The sequence below is a fragment of the Spermophilus citellus genome (genome assembly GCF_964194105.1).
Source record: "Spermophilus citellus genome assembly, chromosome: 5".
NCBI lineage: Eukaryota > Metazoa > Chordata > Mammalia > Rodentia > Sciuridae > Spermophilus > Spermophilus citellus.
The window spans coordinates 161,927,381-161,946,958 of NC_138186.1; the positions used below are offsets into that span (position 1 = coordinate 161,927,381).

A 19,578-nucleotide genomic window follows, 5' to 3' on the forward strand; every position below is an offset into this window, starting at 1 on the left:
CAAGATCTTGAATAATATCATAATATCAAAAAAGAAGTCTGATAGACAATCATCCCAGTGAAATGATCCTGACTTCTCGGGTAACTCTCCAAAACACTGGACTAGCAGTCTGAGAATGGCCTACTGGATTGTATCCAACCTGGAGGTCAAGATGGAGAAACATGGAGACAACACAGTTGGAAAGCAATGGTCCAATTCTGCCCACCACCACTCACCCTTCTAGGCTTCCATGAAAACATTGTGACTTGAAATCATTGTGACCTTAAGTGACAGCCAGAAAACTAACCTGGAGCTGACATTTTCTCCTGCCATTCAAGGATAAAATACACACCAGTAAGTGTAAAGTATCCACTTGAGAAGCAGGATCTTACCTACTTCCCACCTTCACCTATAAGACTTAACCCAGTGTCCAGCACATCCTAGGTATTCAAAAAACACAAGCTGAATAACTGAAGCAATGAGTAACTTTTTAAAATGGATTACCCAATGGGATAAGACAAGTTTTCTTTCTTAGATATTTAACAAGATAGTAACCACTTCTCTCATGGCAACACCAGAATAGATGACATCCAGGTCAAACCTAGATCTGTCACCCAGTAGTATGATTTTGGTTGGAATTTGGGGGTATATATCATTAATGACACTGGACATTTATTTGATTCAAAAACAGTTTGTTTAAACTTTTATTAACTCTCTACTTTAAGCAAAAGGGACAGGGCAGAAGGAAGGAATCTATGCCTGCTGGTAATGATGGGGAAATAGTCCATGTGAAGTTGCTTCAAGAAGGCCAGGTAGAGTCTGGAACCGCCCAGGTCTGGTTAAGTCAAACAACATAATAACCAAATCACATGACTGCAAACCTTCAGCTCTTGGAAGACACCAATGCTCACCTTCTAAATCCATCGAACTCCAAAACAACGTACTGACTGATACGTGGATACCACTTCCTGTCATGGGTGAACCGCAATATACCAACTCTCCAACAAGGATGAGGGTGAATTATGGAAAGCCTTGAGCACCTTTTCTTTAGCATCCTCCCCCGCCTAAAAACAGAGCTTCCTGTGCTGATATTACCTATCAGGTAAGATAATATAAAAACCCCTTCTGATTCTCAGTGTTTCCTCAACAGGGGATAATTAAAGACACAACTGTCTTCCATTTAATTGTGGATCGGAACTATGCAATCCACTTGGGATTCATTAACTACCTTAAGCAATGTAATTTTCTTACTTCAAAAATCAAGTGTTTATCACAAACACTCAGCAAAGATCGTACTATTTTCTTTTATCAAAAGACAAAACAGCTAAAGCACAAAATTGGACATGCATTTCCAAAGAGATTAGAAAAATAGCTGCTCTTTGAAATTATCTCCTCTTGTCTTGGTTGATTAAACAGATTAATTCCCGTTTCTTTGACACATACCAGGGAAGCTACTCACATGTGTTTAGCTTTATGTCAGTGTCATTCAAAAGCCAGCCACACCACAAGTTGCAAGAATAGCTACTTTTTACAAACTGAAAAGTGAAGAAAAAATGCGGCTACATATAGCGGCATTTCCAGAAGGAAGTGAGTCGTGTATAAAGTCTCTCTCGCAGTTGAAACAGACCTGCTTTTTCCATTCACAGGACTGGGAGCGGGGGATGACTAAATTTCAGAATCATGACAAATATTATGAAATACAACGCTGTAAAAAGAATTTGTGTTGTGCAAAAAAAAAACCTAAAATAGCTGCTTTGGAGACATAAAAATTCCATTTAACCCCCCAAAATTACATTTTACACATATGGCCATCAAACCCAGTTCTTTATAAGAGTGATTCATAACAACAAAGAGATCATTGTTTTTGTATTCATGGCTTAGCACTGGCACGGTGCAAAAAGAAAGGTACCACAAGACTGGGGGTAAAAACTGGGCATGACGTGTGAACAAGAGCAATAAAGGACAATTTAAATAATAAAGTGACAGCAGCTGGTGATAAGAGTACAGCCCTCTATCAACAGACATAAACAAAACAGGCACCCACGCCAGCTCCCACTGCCGATAGCAGCATGCAAACATTTAAATGAGAAGTACAGAGCTCTGTGTCGAATTTGTTTAAACACACAATGGCTTTTAACTTTAAGGGATGCACTTACATTTTCTGTAGTTCCAGTAATCACGTGCAATCCATCATAGGTTGACTTGATGTACATGCCCTAGAGTTTCACAAATACATTAACTCGTTACTCCAATATTTAGAGAGAAGAGCAGAGAGAGGGATGTAAACTTACAAATCAGGCACAGTCGACACAGAACAATACTCATTTTTAAGCCTTCTGAAGCACCATGAAACAAAATCCAAAGGGCAGTGAAGGAGAACTAAACAAATCAAAAGTCTGGTGAAAGAGATCAGACCCGTGAGATCTCTGATATGACAATCTGTGAACCTGGCCCACAGAATATCGTCCGGACTCTTTATGATGTAGGAATTTTCTCAGACCTGCTCAAACAGGGAGGCATTTCAAACAAGGACTGTTCTTTCCTGACTACTTCTTTGTCCAGGGACACAATACATCCAGTTCAATTGGTATTGAGGGTAACAGCAGTGTGACTTATTCAAACCCACAGTAACTTCGACTGGGGCGTATAAATGAAGATTGCTAAATAATACAACACAGATAGCACATTAGTAGTAGGCATGGCTCCGTCTGAAGGGAAGTTGAAGTCTGAGTAGGGTATGCTCCTTCCTAGGAGCCTGGAGGCAAAATCAGAAGGAAATGGCGTGTCAATAGGACGTACCATGCATAAAATATTTTTTATTGAAACTATTATAAGATGGGGGAAGAGCAAAAAGGGAACAGGGCAAAAAGCAGTTGCTTACTGGCGTGTCTACACTGTACTAATGCAGAAATGATTTTGGCCCTGAACCTGCTCTGCTCAGCAACCTACTGGAAAGAGAACCTCATCAAACACTAAGGCCCTCAGGTATTCCCCCCTCCTCTGGTTTCTTTGCGGAGTCCATGAGCTCTCCCCTTACCCAACAGCACTCCCCTTCCCAGGACCCTGCCTGTGTAACGTTATGATCTGAAATGGCCGATCCATCTCTGCAGGGCATGTATCTGTTTCAGTATTACCTATGAACTTATCTCCAGGAATTCCTCCCTATTTAAACTTAATATGCCATGGTCCATCATTTACTTTGAAGCCAAGTCTCACTATGTGTATTTTGACCCACTAAGAATTTTAGCTGGTAGATATGAGTTCTGTTTTCCCCTCTAAGAGCAGGGACTGCCTACACCCCCACGGCTCCTCCTCTTCCTCCTCTTCCGCTCATCTTCACCAGCACCACCACCAATACCAGCAGTGGCAGCTGCAGCCCTCCATGAAGGCACACGCTCTGCACCCTCAGCACCTGGCACTTGGCATGTGTCACCTAATGGCACATTTCAACAGCCTAAGAGGAAACTGACCTGTGAGTGCTCTCTGACTCAAGGCCTCTAAGCTCATCAATGGGCCTCAGTTGCTTCCCTCAAAATTCAGCGTATTAATCCTACGGGATGAGTGTTCCAGACTAGGAAATCTGCAATACGCATTCTCAGGGCCTGTTATTACACAGCTCATGCATGTCTTAAGAAACATTTCTGAAGTTTTTTTCAGGATTCATTTCCTCCAACCAGCCTGTTCTCACATTCATCTTAAGTGCTAATAGACACTTTCAGAACAGATGTTGTTTTTGTACCCAGAGACCATCTCTCCTTTGCATAAATGTTTTATATCTCCTTGCATTGCTAAGTCCTAAAAATAAACCCATTAAGTTAGGGGTGTAAAGTTTTAAAATTCTATTTCTTTTTATACTTTGAAGATAAACAAAAGTCAACGAAATTTAATGTATCAAATTCCTAACTGTATAACTGTAATGTAATTCTACTATTCAGAATGATAATGAAAGCAATAAGAGATAAAAAAATAAAAAAATAAAAAACTATGGTAAAAGTTGGTGTGCATTACTTGAAAATAAACAAGTGTTATCAGAATCCTTACCAGGCCTTCCCCGGGTTTGATGTTTGGTAAGTGAACTTCTTCCAGGCATGCACACTGGCTCATAACAGGATCGGTGGTAGAGCGGATTGTTTTGTCACAGATGCCATTTAAAATCTTGACCTAGAATTGGAGAGGCCAATAGTCAGGAGAGTTCAAAGGTTAACCATGTTAATCTCAAGCTGGTTGTTCAAGCAATGCATCCGCCTATCATCCCTAGCTCTGCTCAGCAATCATTCTGCTCAATGAACACATGACATTTGGACTCCATATTTGCAATCTTTGGGGGTGGTGCCACTACTTCAGCTCTGTTTAAAAATCGCGACTTTATAACCACAACACCTTTACAACCACTGGAGAGTACATGCAGGAAGAAACCCTCTTTTCTCGTTTAAGGGGACGCATCTACTCCCAGCCACCTTAGTGGCTTACCACAGACCACTCATATTTTCTGAACACCAAATACTGACAAGGTTAAAAAAAAGTGTTGTTGTTGTTGTTGTTTTAGCCTGACCTGAAAAATTTTTTAAAAAATAGATTTTACTTTTTAAAGTAGCTTTTGGTTTACAGTAAAACTGAACCAGTACTCTGAGCTTCTATCTGTTCCCCTTTTCTCCAGCTTCCCCTATTATTAATATCTTGCGCTGGTGTGGAACATTTGCTATAACTGAACCAATATTGAAACATTATTATAAAGTGCATATTGAATGTTAGCATTCTTCATGTTACACAATCTATGGGTTTTGACTGTGCTGTGTATCCATCACTACTCAGTATCTGTAGAATAATTTCATTGCTCTAAATATCCCTTGTGGTTGATCTAATTATTCATTCCCTCTTCCTCACCAAGAACTCCAGGCAACCATTGATCTTTTTAATCTCATCAGTTTTGCTTTCCCCAGTTTGTCAAACAATTGGAATTATATAGTACACAGCCATTTCAGATTAGCTTATTTCAATTAACAACATGCCCTGAAATTTCTCCATATTTTCTCATGACTTGACAGTTTGTTTCTTGTTGTTGCTGAATAATATTCTATTTTATGGATGTATCATATCTGTTTATCTGTTTACCTATAAACGGACATCTTGGTTGTTTTCACTTTTTGGCACTTACAAATGAAACTGCTATAAATATTGTGTGCAATATAATACAGAATTTTGTGCACTCAAGTTTTGATTCCTTTGGGTAAATAACTATGAGCACAACTGGTGGATTATATGGTTAGAATACGTTTAGTGTTGGTTAAGAGACTTCCAAGTTGTCCTCCAAACTGGCTGTACCATTTTGCAGTTCATCAGCAGTAAGGGAGAATGCCTGTTGCCCCACATGCTCACCAGCATTTGATGTTATCAGTGTTTTGAATTCTGGCTACTCTAACAGGTGTGTAGTGGTATCTCATTGTTTAAGTTCCAATCCCTAATTTAAAATGATGTTGAACACTTCTCATGAGCTTATTTGCCATTTGAGTGTCTTCTTTGATGAGGTGTTATTCTGGTCTTTTGTTCACTTTTTAATTGCGTTGTTTTCTTGTGATTGAGTTTAAAATCTTCTTTGCATATTTTAGATAGAAGTCCTTTATCTGATATGTGTTTTGAAAATATTTCTCCCAGTCTGTGCTTTCTGTGGTTTGTCATTTCGTTTCTCTTAATAGTGTATTTCACAGAGAAGAGTTTTTAATTTTAATGGAGTCTACATCATCCATTTTTCTTTCGTGGACTGTGCTCGATTTTCTGTCTAGAAACTCAGCACCAAACTGAACGTTACCAAGATTTTCTCCTATGACATCTCCTAGAAGTCTTGTAGGTTTGTGTTTTGCATTAGGTCTGCGATCTCTATAGCGATCACTGGCTTTTTCTGAATGCCAAACACTGACAGGGTAAAACTCTGAAGTTTTACCCATTGAGCATGCCCACTGGGATCTGCCTGGGCAGAAGTCACAGTGGTTACATGAAGTAGTTCCTCAATCAGCTTCATCTAACCTTTCAAAGCTAAATAACCAGTGGAATCAGGAAATTCCAAAGAGAGGCTTTTCTTTCCAAGGGGGAGAATCCAAGGAGTGACACTTTTTTACATTCCTCCAATTTATTTGGCCTCCCTATTTATGGAAAATATATTTATAGCAGTTTAATTGCTAAATTCCTCAACATCAGTAGGAGGAAGGCCTTATCAAAAGAACACAGGCTGGCTTATGTCAAAAGGAGGAAGTGATGAGGAATAGTTTCAAAATTCTCTTTAAACAGTCATGTACACCCCCAGCTCCCATGATCAAGTTTTTGCCAAGAATTTTTTTTTAATCAAAATGATCCTTATGTGAAATCTGCACCTCAGTTTAACCATTACTACCAGTCTAAGCTAGCACTGTACCCTGATGAACTGTTCAGAAGAAAGAAATATAAAATAAAACAAAAACAGAAACTCTCCCCCTCAATACAGTTAATCCAAGCACAGAGATTCTGACAATCATTGTTCTTGCTAAGTAACTTTACTCTTCCCCTAAATTAGTAGAGGAATAGATTCATAACCCCAAAGCCAATATGTCCAAGTATATCCTGAGGTAAGTAGCCCCAGCACCTTTATTTGAATCGATGTGGTTCCCAGTGCCTTCAGAAAAGGAACTTTAAAAAGAACTTTTAGAAAGTATACTTACTACAGTTAAAACTCTATCCTCCATTTCTGCCACAAGGCAATCCTAAAGAAAGGGAAGAAGAAAATGAAAACTAAGCATAAGAATAGAAAACTTCCAAATAACTACAGTTCAGCTCTTTGGATTTTTCATGGGGCCCACGAGGACCTGACATATCCCCTGAGCAGCACTCCCTCACCTCGACAGGACAGAGGGGCACAGCAAGAACGGAGCTGACGCCGCTCTTCCCTGGGACCCCACTCTTCCCTGTCCACAAGAGCTTACAATCTAAGCTCCATTTGACCAAGTTCTTCACTTGAAAACCTACAAAACCCCCCAGCTGAACTCCACCTGCTCTCCAGCCTGTCAGAGAACAGCGAGTCGGAAGTCAAAGACCAAGAAACTTGACAGTGGCTCCCCAAGTCACCCCAGGCTCGTGAACAAGGGGGCCAACAAGCCAGCAGTCTTCAGCTCTGAGCCTGCCTGTAGGAATAGTTTTCAAATGAGGGCTTGAGTAAACTCAGCCACAAAAGTTTATTTTAAGCACCACTGAGATTAAATCAGATATTTCAGTCCTTGGTAGATGAAAAAAGGTTTAACAAAACATTCATTAACACACTGCCAAAAAAGTGGTGTTGAGGTATGCTATTGATGACATTCAATGAAGGGCCGGAATGCAAAGCATTATTTACCCAGCTTGAGAACAAAAGGCTCGGGATGCTGTACCAACAGGGCCAGCTGATTATGGGAATCGCCATTGTCCTGTGCAGAAGCCACTAAAGAAAAACTGCCAATGCGAAACTTTCAACTTGTACAGTTAACCTTCTAGAACTGTCCACAGCAGAGGATTTCAACCTCCTCCACGGGGTGCATGTGGAAGGAAAGCAAGATGAACTGCCAGCACCATTAAGCACAATCCCAAATAGGGACAACCGTAAGGACAATGCTAATATTTTAGGTACTTGAAGAGTTCCAACTCTGTTGGAATCATCAGGCAACGATTTCTACTTAAATCAATGTCATTTTTAGATCTTTTCTTTTTTCACTATCATTGGTGGAGGGGATGGCTACCAATTTCCACCCTGTGATTTAATAATCAGACTTTTGTTGTCTCCTTAAAATGTTTTAGAATGCTCTCTATCTGAGAAAAGGGTAGGAAACTAAAATAACTACTCTCCTGAACCCCAAATTTACAAAGACTCCAGAAAAGAGCAACCCAGGAGGAAACAATCAAAAAAAAAAGAAAAAGAAATTTTAGAACTGCATATGTTTTTAATCTAAAATGCATGTGTGAATCTGATGTGAATCCCAGCTACAGGAGCAAGTTATGTAAAATATAATAACTACAGATCAAAGATGTCTGCTTTTCTGCTCTTAGTTGATGGAACTAGACGATTCACTACCATTGCAGCGTACCCTGTTATTACTGTCTAAGTGGCAGAGTTATTTAATAAACACCAGATTTATAAGAACAGTACAGTCATGGAGCTTTGGTAGAAATATAACTAACAATCTGTATTTCTGATCCTTCATTCCAAATTGCAAAACGACATAAGCCCTGTCATCCTTGGGAGACCGTCAACCTGAGGTAGCGAGCTCCTCTCCATGCACCAGAACCGAGAGTCAACGTGGTGATGTGACCACATGGCTCTAAGCCACCAAGAACACAGGTTCCTTGTGTGAGCCCATAGGGGTGAGTTTGCCTCTCACACTACTCAAGTCAGATGGGAAAGGGCTCAGCGTGACTTCCTCCCAGGGTGAGGTGGCTTCCCACTCCCATTTTTGCTGGGAAGAAACAGCTGCAGACCTGACTTCCGGCTGCTTGGCATGGGGGTGATGGAATGGATTAAGAGGGACTGAAGAGTCACCCTGGTGAGTCAGACAGTGGGCAGAGCTCCTCCCTCGCAGTCCCTGGTCACCTGGATGAGCAGACTCACCTGGGCCTGGCAGCTCCTGCCTGCACTGCTCACCGCACCTTATCAGGAACAGCGTAGCCTTGGGCAACCTCCCTGTGCCTCTGTTTCCTTCTCTGTGACCCAGGATGACAACAGAGCTGTGGACACCCGACACACAAGGCATGCTCAACCGTGGACTCCTCCTCTTTCACTTCCACAGCCATTGTTCACTCCATTCCCCATTTCTTGAGCCCAAATCTTCTTCATTTCCCTATTTCTTTCCAGACTGGCTGGCACTCGACACCTGCCCTTGCCACTCATCTCGCTCACCATCACCGTTCGGTTTTCACACGTGGAGGACAGGCTGGGGATAGGAACCACATCTCTTCCCACATGGTTTCCACCGCCTCGAGACTGGCTGGGAAGGTGGACCCCTGGACTTGTGGCAGGACCACAGCTGAAACAGTCTTTAAGGAAACGTGCAGGGGAAGAAAAGCAGGGGCTTATCCTCCAAATCAGCAGATGATAAATTATTGGAAGGAAGGAGGCAGAGAATATGGCAAGAAAGAGGAGGGAGAAAAGGAAGTTATACAGGAGGAGAAAAAGGACAAGCAAATGTCCTTTTTTCTTCACAAAACGAGACAAGAAGGAAAACCTGTTCTTCAACACTAGAAAGAGAAGCACCCTTCATCCTCCATTCCCCAGGGAAAAGGAACACATGGAAAAGAAGGGTTTCCTCCCTGAGTCCACAGATCTCTGTCAAGATGCAGTGAGAGTGGGCAGTTCCCTGGAGCCGTTGATCGTGTGGCCGCCATGATACCACACATTGCAAATGACACCCAACTCACTCATCAAGGTAACTGTCCCAGATTCCTCTGTGTGTGTGTGTGTGCGCGTGTGTGTGTGTGTGTGTGCGTGTGTGTGTGTGCACTTAGATTCCCATGGGGAGATCTTTCTAAATCAGCAGCTCACAAGGGCCAACACCTCCACAAACACCAGAAAGGGCGCCCCCTGAGGCGAAGCAGTCAGTCCTCCCTGAAGGTGACACGGGACGTACCTGGTCCAAGGACTCAGCTCCTCAGGGAGTCGCACCACACACAAGCATCCCAGGTCACATTCTACCCTCGGTCCTGTGTTTCCTGCTCAGCTCTTCATAGCATCATGGCACTATGTCTCCCCCACCCCAATATAACATATATATTATTACATATGCCTCTTTCTATATATATGTATATGATTTTCCTCATTTAGCACTTAATTTTCTCTTTCCTCTTCAGGTGTTTATTCCCTCTGGCACCCCAGTGCCTAGACCAGGGGCAGACACAGAGTGGGTACTAAATAAATATTGACTGAAGGAACTGTCCCAATACCTGCAAAGCAACATGAACCCTCTTAGACAAAGCAGACTCATGCTGTGAAAACAAATGCAACCACCTCTGCCACCTACTTCATTCAGCACTTCCACACCTGTCCCCTCACTGGCAGGAGCAGCCTGAGTCAGCTACCTGGCGTAGGGCCCTTCACTGGTGACCTGTGCGCAAAACTGACCCATTTGCTAATTACAATGTTCAGCTCTTCCACTTTCCTTTAATTGATTACAAGAAAACTCAAGTTAAAAATCAAAGTAGGAGGCAAAATATTAGGAGGAAAAGGAAACAGGAAGGAAAGAGACCACTCCAGGGAGGTAGGATAGGAAAACACCTTCTACAACCCATGCCAGGCCTCGGAGGCTGCTATAACTATTAAACCACACCTGGAGCCAGACTCCTTTGTCAAAAATACTTTATGCTTCTTTAAAACACATAAACACAGTGCCACTTAGTAGCTCCAAGCATCTTTCTCATCCTGGCCTCGAAAGCGCCTACACAAATTTCAATGGCTGCTCAGGATGGGATCTCAAACACCTGCCACAGGCAAAGCCAAATTTCACTCTTCTTGTTTCAGAAATATACAAAGCATGTGTCTTTCAAGATTGCATCTCTGCGGTGGCATGGTCAGAACTGAGGGGAGGATTTTCTTTAGTTTTTGCCAAGTAAGTAGTGGAAACAAATACTGAATCACAGAATTTTAGAACCAAGCAAGATATGGGGTAGGGGAAACACTTCCTTATATTTTATAGCCTCGATTCAATTAAAAAATAATTAATAAGTATCTACTATATGCCAAGTATATAATAGGAGGTGGCTAGCTTAAGTGCTCATTTTCAAATAATTTTTTTAAAAAGTTAAGATCATATAAGCTAGATAAGTTACAGACTGACTGATACAAAACTTCTTGGGCCCTTACTAGGTCAGGACGATGAGCCAAGAGTGAAATTGACATGTGTCCCTTCCAAACCAGAACATGTGAACCTCCAGGTTCTCTATCTCTCTGCCGTGAGGACCAGCTGCATGAGATACTGGTTGTCTTGTCAGTCTATGTGTTGAAGAGAGGAAAGTCTCAGCAGATCTCTGTGCTGACCCATTTGGAAGCAAGTAATCAAGGAATAAACTGCTAAAGTTTAGGGGCTGTTTGTTACTGCCTCATAACCTAGTCTATCCTGACTGGTCAATCCAACAACCAGAAGTCAGAATGAAAGGTTAGAATCAGCAGATACAGCAAAGTGCTCAGAACAAAGATTGCGGTGAAGAATTTAGTTGAAACTCCAGAATTTAATTGAAAAAAAAAAAAAGTAAGAGCTCTAACATTCGAGTAGAAGAATAAGTCTATTATTAGTTCAACCATTTTAAAATAAAAGAAGGTCATCTCAGAGTCAAAGGTCACTGATTATTTTTTCACAGAAACTGTCTGCACAATGCATTTAATTTTAAGTTTTTTGTCTCTCCCAGAGTCTGATGGGGAAAAAAAAAATGTTTGGGGGAAGGGATGTAGGCATACATCATACATCATACATCTCTTCTGAAAAAGAAGAGAAAGGGAGAAGACATTTTTGGAAAGTGATAATGGTGTACTACCCACCTTCTGCACGGTTGTGGTCAGGTCCAAGCAAAGCTGAATGATTTTGTTCTTTGTTACTGAGAAATCAGTGATCCCTGTAAATGGAGCCCTAGAAAGTAACAAAAATTCTGCTTAGAGCAAAACGGGGGTGAGAGGAACCCACGGGCATTCCGCATGTTGTGCTGGCAAGCACAGCCACACAAGATATCTTTCCCATTGCTGTTTCCTCAAGGAACACGTGCGAGAGGAAACTGGATGGGAGAGAGAGAAAGGCTTGATAAAAACACATCAAAAAATGAGCCACGAAAGTTAACATCACATCAGAAGTGAACTAACAGCCTTCATACCAACCAAATACTCAATCATTAATGTTTAACTCAGTAAAACATAACCTTGAGCCGCAGTCGCCCTCTCTTCTAGGCTGAGGTTAATTTGTTCCTGTTTTTAACCTTTTAAGCAACTTCCACAGGAACCCGAAGATCTACGCTGATCTAAGATTCCCGCATTGCAGGGAAATGACTTGAAAGGGACGATGGTCCAGTTTCCTCAGACCAAGTACAGCCTCCTGTGCCCCTGAGACCCTCCGCAACTCACCGGTCCAGCCAGGCTAGCAGGGCCTTGGCAGCTCCTATGAGCTCCACCACAGACGTCAGGAACTCGTTGGGGGGCTTATGCGATGTGCTCCCGTCATAAGCTGGACTTTTCCGCCGGCTACTTATGTAATTCTGTAAATTGTGGGAAGATGCCCGCAGTTTCAGAACCAAGTTCTTCATATTATCAGTTTCAAGGCCATAATTCTATGGGAAATAAAAATCAAAGGGAAAAATGCAAAATGATCAGCAATGTCCAGACTCTCATAATAACTCAAGAGCCCCCTGAGCGACTAGAATGATTTTTACAGCTAGCCCAGAATCCCACACCATCTACCCACGGCCAAACTCACCCAGTCCTACCCACACTGGCATCTCTGCTCCACCCACAGCCTGCTCTGCCACAGGACTTGGTTCTTAATGTGTCGCCGATGTGGGGCTGCACAATTCTTGGCTGTGGTGGCGAAGTTCCTGTGCACTGCCAGATGTTCAGCAACACCCCTGGCCTCTCCCTATTAGATGTCAGATGCATCCCCTCCCCAGTATGACAACAACAACAAAAAAATGCCTCCCAACATCGCTGCATGTTCCAGAGGGACACACCACCCGCTTCTGTCCCCATCTGCACCACTGGGTCTGTGCTGTCCTCCTTGAATGGGATGCCAGGCCTGCACCAGGTGGGGAGCAGGGGTCTGTGCATGGCTGACTACTGTTTCCAGCACAGCAAGCAACACTGTAGCCCTTGAGTGGATGGATCTCCATCAGTCAAGACTCACAAAACAGCCACATTAAGGGTCACTTCACCTGGAACCTATCTACTGTCCCTCTCCAGAACTTCTAACCTGTGTTCTTTTTGAACAAGGTTTGACTGTTTTGGGTAATTTAAACTTCAATTTCATGTGACAATATTGTCCTAGGCTCCCTTTCAGATAAAGAACCAAATCCTAGGAAATAGCACATAAATGGGAAATGACTTTGGAGGGGACAGTGTATATTTCTGTATTCAATTGCACATACATATCCTAAATTGATGTTTATGGTTTTAACAAAAATGGAAGATATTTCTGGGGTTACATTATACTCTCTTGATGGCACCCCCAACCAAGAACTTGGTACTATTTAAACTCTGGGGACAACATACTGAGCACTTACTCTATGCCAGGTGCTAAGTGTTTGATTTGTATTATCTCAGGGAAACAGCCTATGACGGTGGCAATGTTATTTTCAGTTGAGTGTCCCTTATACAAAATGCTGGGAACCAGAAATGTTCAGGATCTGTTTTTTTGTTTGTTTGTTTGTTTGTTTGTGGGGGTGATGGTGGAATATTTGTATATGCATGACCTATCTTGGGATCCAAGTCCAAACATAAATTCATTCATGTTTCATATACAACTTATACGCACTGCTAAAGGTACTTCTACACATTACATTTAATGAGCCTGCTTCTTGATTATGACCCAGCACATGACAGCAGCTGTGGAATTTTTCACTTGTGGCATTATGTTGGCCCTCAAAAATGTTACAGCTTCCTAATAAAGGAAAAAGGAGGCCCAAATCTTTTATCACCTCAGATTAGGCCCTGACTTCCTTAACAAGACTCCTAAAGCAAAGAAATAAAATCAAGAATCAATAAATGGGATGGATTCAAACTAAAAAGCTTCTTCTTAGCAAAAGAAACAATCAATGAGGTGAAGAAAGAGCCTACATTTTGGAAGCAAATTTTTGTCACATGCTTGTCAGACAGAGCACTAATCTCCAGGATAGATAAAGAACTCAAAAAACTTAACATCAAAAAAACAAGTAACCCAATCAATAAATGAGCCAAGGAGCTGAACAGACACATCTCAGAAGAAGATAGACGATCAATCAACAAATATATGAAAAAAATGTTCAACATCTCTAGTAATTAGAGAAATGAAAATCAAAACCACTCTAAGATTTCATCTCACGCCATCAGAATGGCAGTTGAGTATCTTTATATAAAATGCTGGAACCAGAAATCTTTAGGATCTGTTTTTTTGTTTTGTTTTGTTTTGGGGGGGGGGGGGGGGAATTTGTATATGCATGACCTATCTTGGGATCCAAGTCCAAACATAAAATTCATTCATGCTTCATATACAACTTATACGCATTGTTAAAGCTGCCATCATGTGCTGGGTCACAGTCAAGAATACAAACAACAATAAGTGTTAGAGAGGATGTGGGGGAAAAGGCATACTTATACATTGCTGGTGGGACTGCAAACTGGTGCAATCATTCTGGAAAGCAAGTTTTTGATAGTTTGTTCCACCTTAGAAAACTTGAAATGAAACCACCATGTGACCCGTCTATTGTACTCATCAGTCTATAGCCAAAGGACATAAAATCAGCATCTACGTTAATGCAGCTGCATCGATGTTTACAGCAGCTCAATTAACAATAGCTAAACTATGGAAGCAACCTAGATGCCCTTCAATAAATGAATGGGTAAAGAAACTGTGGTATACAAACACAATGGAATATTACTCACATTAAAAGAGAATAAAATTATAGCATTTGCTAGTAAATAGATGGAGTTGGAGAAGATAATAATACTAAGTGAAGTTAGCCAATCCAAAAAACCAAAGGCCAAATGTTCTCTCTGATAAGTGGATGCTGATCCATAATTGGGGGTGGGGGGAGGAGGAACTTTGATTGGGCAGGGGATGAAAGGGGCAGGAAAGACGGTGGAATGTGATGGACATGATTACCCTATGTACATGTATGTGCGATGCTACATCATGTACAGAGAAATGAAAAGTTGTGTTTCAATTGTGTGCAATTAATCAAAACACATTCTGCTGTCTTATATACCTAATTAAAATAAATAAATAAATTTATAATAAATAAATAAAATGTTGCAGCTTGTGGAACATTTCAGATTTCAGGTTTTCAGATCAGGGATACTCAACCTTTGTTTTTTATTTTACAGGTGAGGAAATTGAGGCACCAAAAACAATAAATTTTCCAAAGTTACAGAACTCATCAGTGGTAGGGTTGGGATTCTTGCCTGGACAATCTGAATCCAGGCACAGACTTTCTATCTGTCTACTGTGGATTCATCCAGATGTTGCACACATCTGCCCAAGAAAGGGTCAGGTGTGAAGTTAGAAGTAGGTCGAACATTAGACAAGAACAAGGAAATTAGCCAGTGATCCCAGGTGGAACAATCAATCAAGCTGCTTAACTGGCCAAAATTCTATGCTGACACGCTCCACCTTTCATCCAGCCAACAGGGCCAGAGAGGGCAAGTCAGCATCAAGATGCATAACACACAAATGCATTCAGAGATTTGCGAGAGCTTCCCGCCCCCAGCAAGAACAATGGTAAGTTAACAAAAGGCTATGGCTTTGAGGAAAAGTCTGACTTTAAATAGATTTTATTGGACATTTAAATTTGTTGTTTACTACTAAAATTTTAAAAATTTAGATAGAAATTTTGGAAGCATAAATGAACTACAAGCCATCTTTTGCAGACTTTAAAAGATGCAAATTTCCAAATATAAATGTGCTCTGCATTAAAAGAAATGTCCTATTGAAATCTTAGATTCACTCACTTTTCCCCATCACTGTGTTTTTTTATTTTTTTCTCTAGAGACTAAAATATAATATTTCTCTTCAATGGAGAAGACAAAAACAAAAAGAAGTACTTTCATGGTGGCTTTTGAAATTCAAACAATCGAAGACTCACAATAGAATGGATTAAAAGCCCACATGACACAGCTTGTTTTGAAGGACCTGTGAAGATGATGGGAGGGACACGTCCCCTGGTTCAATCACTCAGCCTGCTCCCATCAACAGTGTTGACAGAGAGCAGCCAGGTTGGCTGTCCACAGCAGTGTCACCACAATTACGTGGAGCTTTATTCCCGCACACATTTACCTCTAGAACTCCAAAAGGATTAGGCACATTTACTATTATTTAAAAATCTCCATCTTGTCACTGTTAAAATAAAGGGGGAGGGTAGCTTCTTGCAGCCAGTTCTTTCCATTTTCTATTCCATTTGCTCTGGTTTTTTTGTTTGTTTGTTTGTTTGTTTGTTTTACAAAACAAATCATGGAACTGGAAAGAGATGGAGAGATGCAGCTAAAATTGAGTATAATTTTTAAAAGGAGGAAGGATGGGGGAAAGTTTGCTCCCTTCAACCTCATTCCACAATTAGGAGAGAACAAGAGACTCATTATATTGGCTGGAAAGGACCTCTGCTGGAGAACCTAAGCAAGGAGGGATTATCGACTTCAGTACCCCACAGTAAAAACTGAAAAATGAAGAACTTCTCAGACTAGATTTGATTATTTTCATGGGTCTCTTCCCTAAAACCTGTCTCCGTCTGAAATTGCTGTAATATGAGGCATCCAGAAAGTGTGAACTATGGTGGGACTAGAGCTCAGCGGTAGAGATGCTTAGCACACAAGAGGCCCTGGGTTCCATGAAGAAGAGAAAGAGGCGGGGCTGGGTGGTGGCTCAGCGGCAGAGCGCTCGCCTAGTACACGAAAGGCGCTGGGTTGGATCCTCAGCACCACATAAAAATAAATAAATAAAATAAAGGTATTGTGTCCAACTACAACTAAAAATGTAAATATAAGAAAAAAAAAGAATAGGAAGAGGAAGGAGGAGACAAAACAAATTAAGTACCAAAATGAGTCCCCCCAAAATTGCACACATGCTAAACTGCACCCACTGCCATCTCACTCCATTTCCTTAAGGTCTGGCCATCAGCAAACATTTCCAGATCTGGCTAGGAAACCACACACCAGCCAAGAGGAAAGGAAAGAGGCCAAATTCTCAGTCTTCTGGAGCCTTCAAATTACCCACATTTTAGCCAAGGACAAACAACACAACTTCTCCTCCTTCTTCTTTTCCCATTTCTACAACCTCTGTTCGTGATCTAAAGGCATGTCAGAGGCACAATCAAAGCCATCTAATTGACTTGAGTTAATGAACTAAGAATATACTTGATGGTTTTCCTAAGGGTATTTGATAAGCTCCTAAGCAAGATCAAGTTCAATGCAACTTGATGACAAAGAGTCCTCTTCTGCCTGATATCGCCCACTAAAAGAGAAAGAGAGAACTTCCCACAGATTTTCCATGGTAAATGATGAATAATGAATCATCTCGGGGGTGTGGCTGCACATCAGCATGCTACACAGGTAGATTCATTACAGGTGTTTCACTGAACCATGAATGTAGGCAGTGTCGCTGAACACGTGTATTCATTCCAACTTTGTTGACCACTCAGCCTACTTCAACCTTAAAAGGACAGCTGCCCTTGCTCTAGTCTTAGGAAACTAGGGCTTCATTGATCTAACAACGAACACAGGTCCCCACTGTACTTTCTTAGTATCTACCACAGATTCTTGACCTGTGCTGTCCAACAGAACTTTCTACAAGGATGACAACGGTCTTCATCAGCACTATCCAATATGGTAGCCCAGAGCCACACACCTACTGAGCACGGGCAGCGTAGCTCGTGTGGCCGAGGGGCTGACTTTTAGATCATTTTAAGTCATTTCCACTTAAATAGTCACATGTGGTAATAGCTATGTTCTGGAAAGAGCAGCTCTACAGTGTGTACCGGTTACCCTTTGCCCCATACAGCAGGAAAAACAATGGGCCCAGATTCTGAGCTCAATCCTGGCAGGTGATCCTACTCCATCTTGTAATGCAAGTCACTCTCCTAAACCACTCCTGCTACCCAGGTCACTGTTCACAAAAGGCAGTTTCTCCCCTTGCTCTCAAACAAGACCAACCAACCGTGAGTTACTGTGAGCCAGTTTGGGGGAATTAACCAATAGCTCTTCCTTATTTTCAACCCCTATCCATTCTATCTACTCCTCTCTTTGCTCCAAAACTTTCCAGCGATTTTGTTATTTCCTCCCTCCTTCCTTACTTCTAATTCTATTCATTTCCTGTCTATCATAAAATCAACATCCACTGGACTGAGTTTATACAGAAACCTCTTTCATAACATCAGGGCCAATCACGGTTACCCATCAACTGCCCAGGACATGAATATGCAGGGCAAAAAGCTATTACCAATTTGTACATCCAAAGATTTATATGATAGTGAATTAAACAGATAGCGTTATTGTATGTGTTATGATAAGAATATTTTAAATGATGCTATGAAGACTAGAGATATTTTACTAAAATGCTTCAGAAACTCTCCGCAGCTCATTTGCAAACCCCCAAGGGACCCTCCTGCCCAGCGTAGTCTGGGGCTCCACTGCACAGAGCAGGTCCAGAATGAGTCTGAGGTCAAAGCCCGGTCTACAGAGGAAATTAGAAGGAAATTGTAGGAGATAAAACACAGCTTTGGGTTCTGGCACTTGTCCAGCTTTGTTCATTTTACTCTAATGTTTTAAGAGGCAGGGAAGAGGAAAGAGCAAAGAGAGAGCCCAGAGGCAACTGCCGTTTATCCTCCTGCTGGATGTACACAGTGCGCCTCTGGTCGACCCCTTCTCCTCGGAGGCGGTAGATTTCAAAGTAATTGACTTGCCCTCAAAGTATTACTGCAAAGTGAAGGAGACAATTCAAATTCACAGATCACCTAGCAGAAAAGACTGAAAAGCCATGTTCCCAGAAAGTATAATAAAAGTAAATTCAAACATGTTGGACTGTGAAAACCAGACAGTCTGAATAATAAACAGGATGCTTAGGCATGTCCTCAGCCGTGCAAAACCCTGACCCGTAAGTGTACAGCCCCATCTAAGGTGAGTTACTGTACAGATGGGGAAAACAGACTCCCCAGAGGCCACAGAGGGAGGAATCTCCAGAGCCCAGCCAGGATTAGAATGCAAAAATCCTGCTTCCCCAGCCAATGCTCAGGCCACTTGGCCTTGGTGTCTCCCTGGTGGCAGCTCATTTATCAACCACAAATAATTTCCCCATTACTCTCCCAAACAAGAGCAGCGCATCCCAGTGCAGAAGACACAGCTCTGTCCATTTTAAGAAGAAGAATATGCACAATGGGGCAAGTGTTGTATAATCGACGGAACGCAGACCAGCGATGGCAAACCCATCCCGAGCACATTCTTTCCCACATTCTGGGTGATGTAATTGTATATACCTCTGGCTCGGGTTCAGAGCATTACTAACCCAGCTTGAATGCCGGCAAGCGCGTCTAAATCCTAACAGTTAAGTAAACGGCATCTTTAACATGGCACCATGGCAGATGGACTTGAATCCCACCCATACCAGCCAGTTTGTAAACAAAGTGCTCTGACAGGTGTTTTCGGCCCACACCTACAGGAGCTGAGCACGCAGCCACTACACAGTGTAATGCCAGCACCAGGGCCCAGCAGGACGACACCCACTCACATACAGCCAGAGTTAAGCATCTATAATATTCAGTGAAGTTCACGTTTTCCCATCTAGCTGCCATTTCCTGGGTTGATTATTTCAAACACAAACAGCAATTCATTCAAACAGCACAAATATCTGTGAAACTGAATATGTTTTCAATAGTCACAAAAGCAGACATGAAAATTGGGAC

General features: G+C 41.8%; 1 protein-coding gene across 2 annotated transcripts in view; it reads right to left on the bottom strand.

Moving 5' to 3' along the window:
• Window positions 1-19,578, bottom strand: part of CNKSR3 (CNKSR family member 3) — an 88,493-nt gene that overhangs the window by 14,132 nt on the left and 54,783 nt on the right. For both annotated transcript variants that reach the window (XM_081295236.1, XM_081295235.1), the window contains exons 3-7: window positions 12,071-12,273; window positions 11,498-11,585; window positions 6,669-6,710; window positions 4,021-4,140; window positions 2,136-2,195 (exon numbers count right to left, since the gene is read on the bottom strand). In XM_081295236.1, the coding sequence (XP_081151362.1) occupies window positions 2,136-2,195; window positions 4,021-4,140; window positions 6,669-6,710; window positions 11,498-11,585; window positions 12,071-12,273 (513 nt within the window). The remainder of the gene's footprint in view (window positions 1-2,135; window positions 2,196-4,020; window positions 4,141-6,668; window positions 6,711-11,497; window positions 11,586-12,070; window positions 12,274-19,578) is intronic.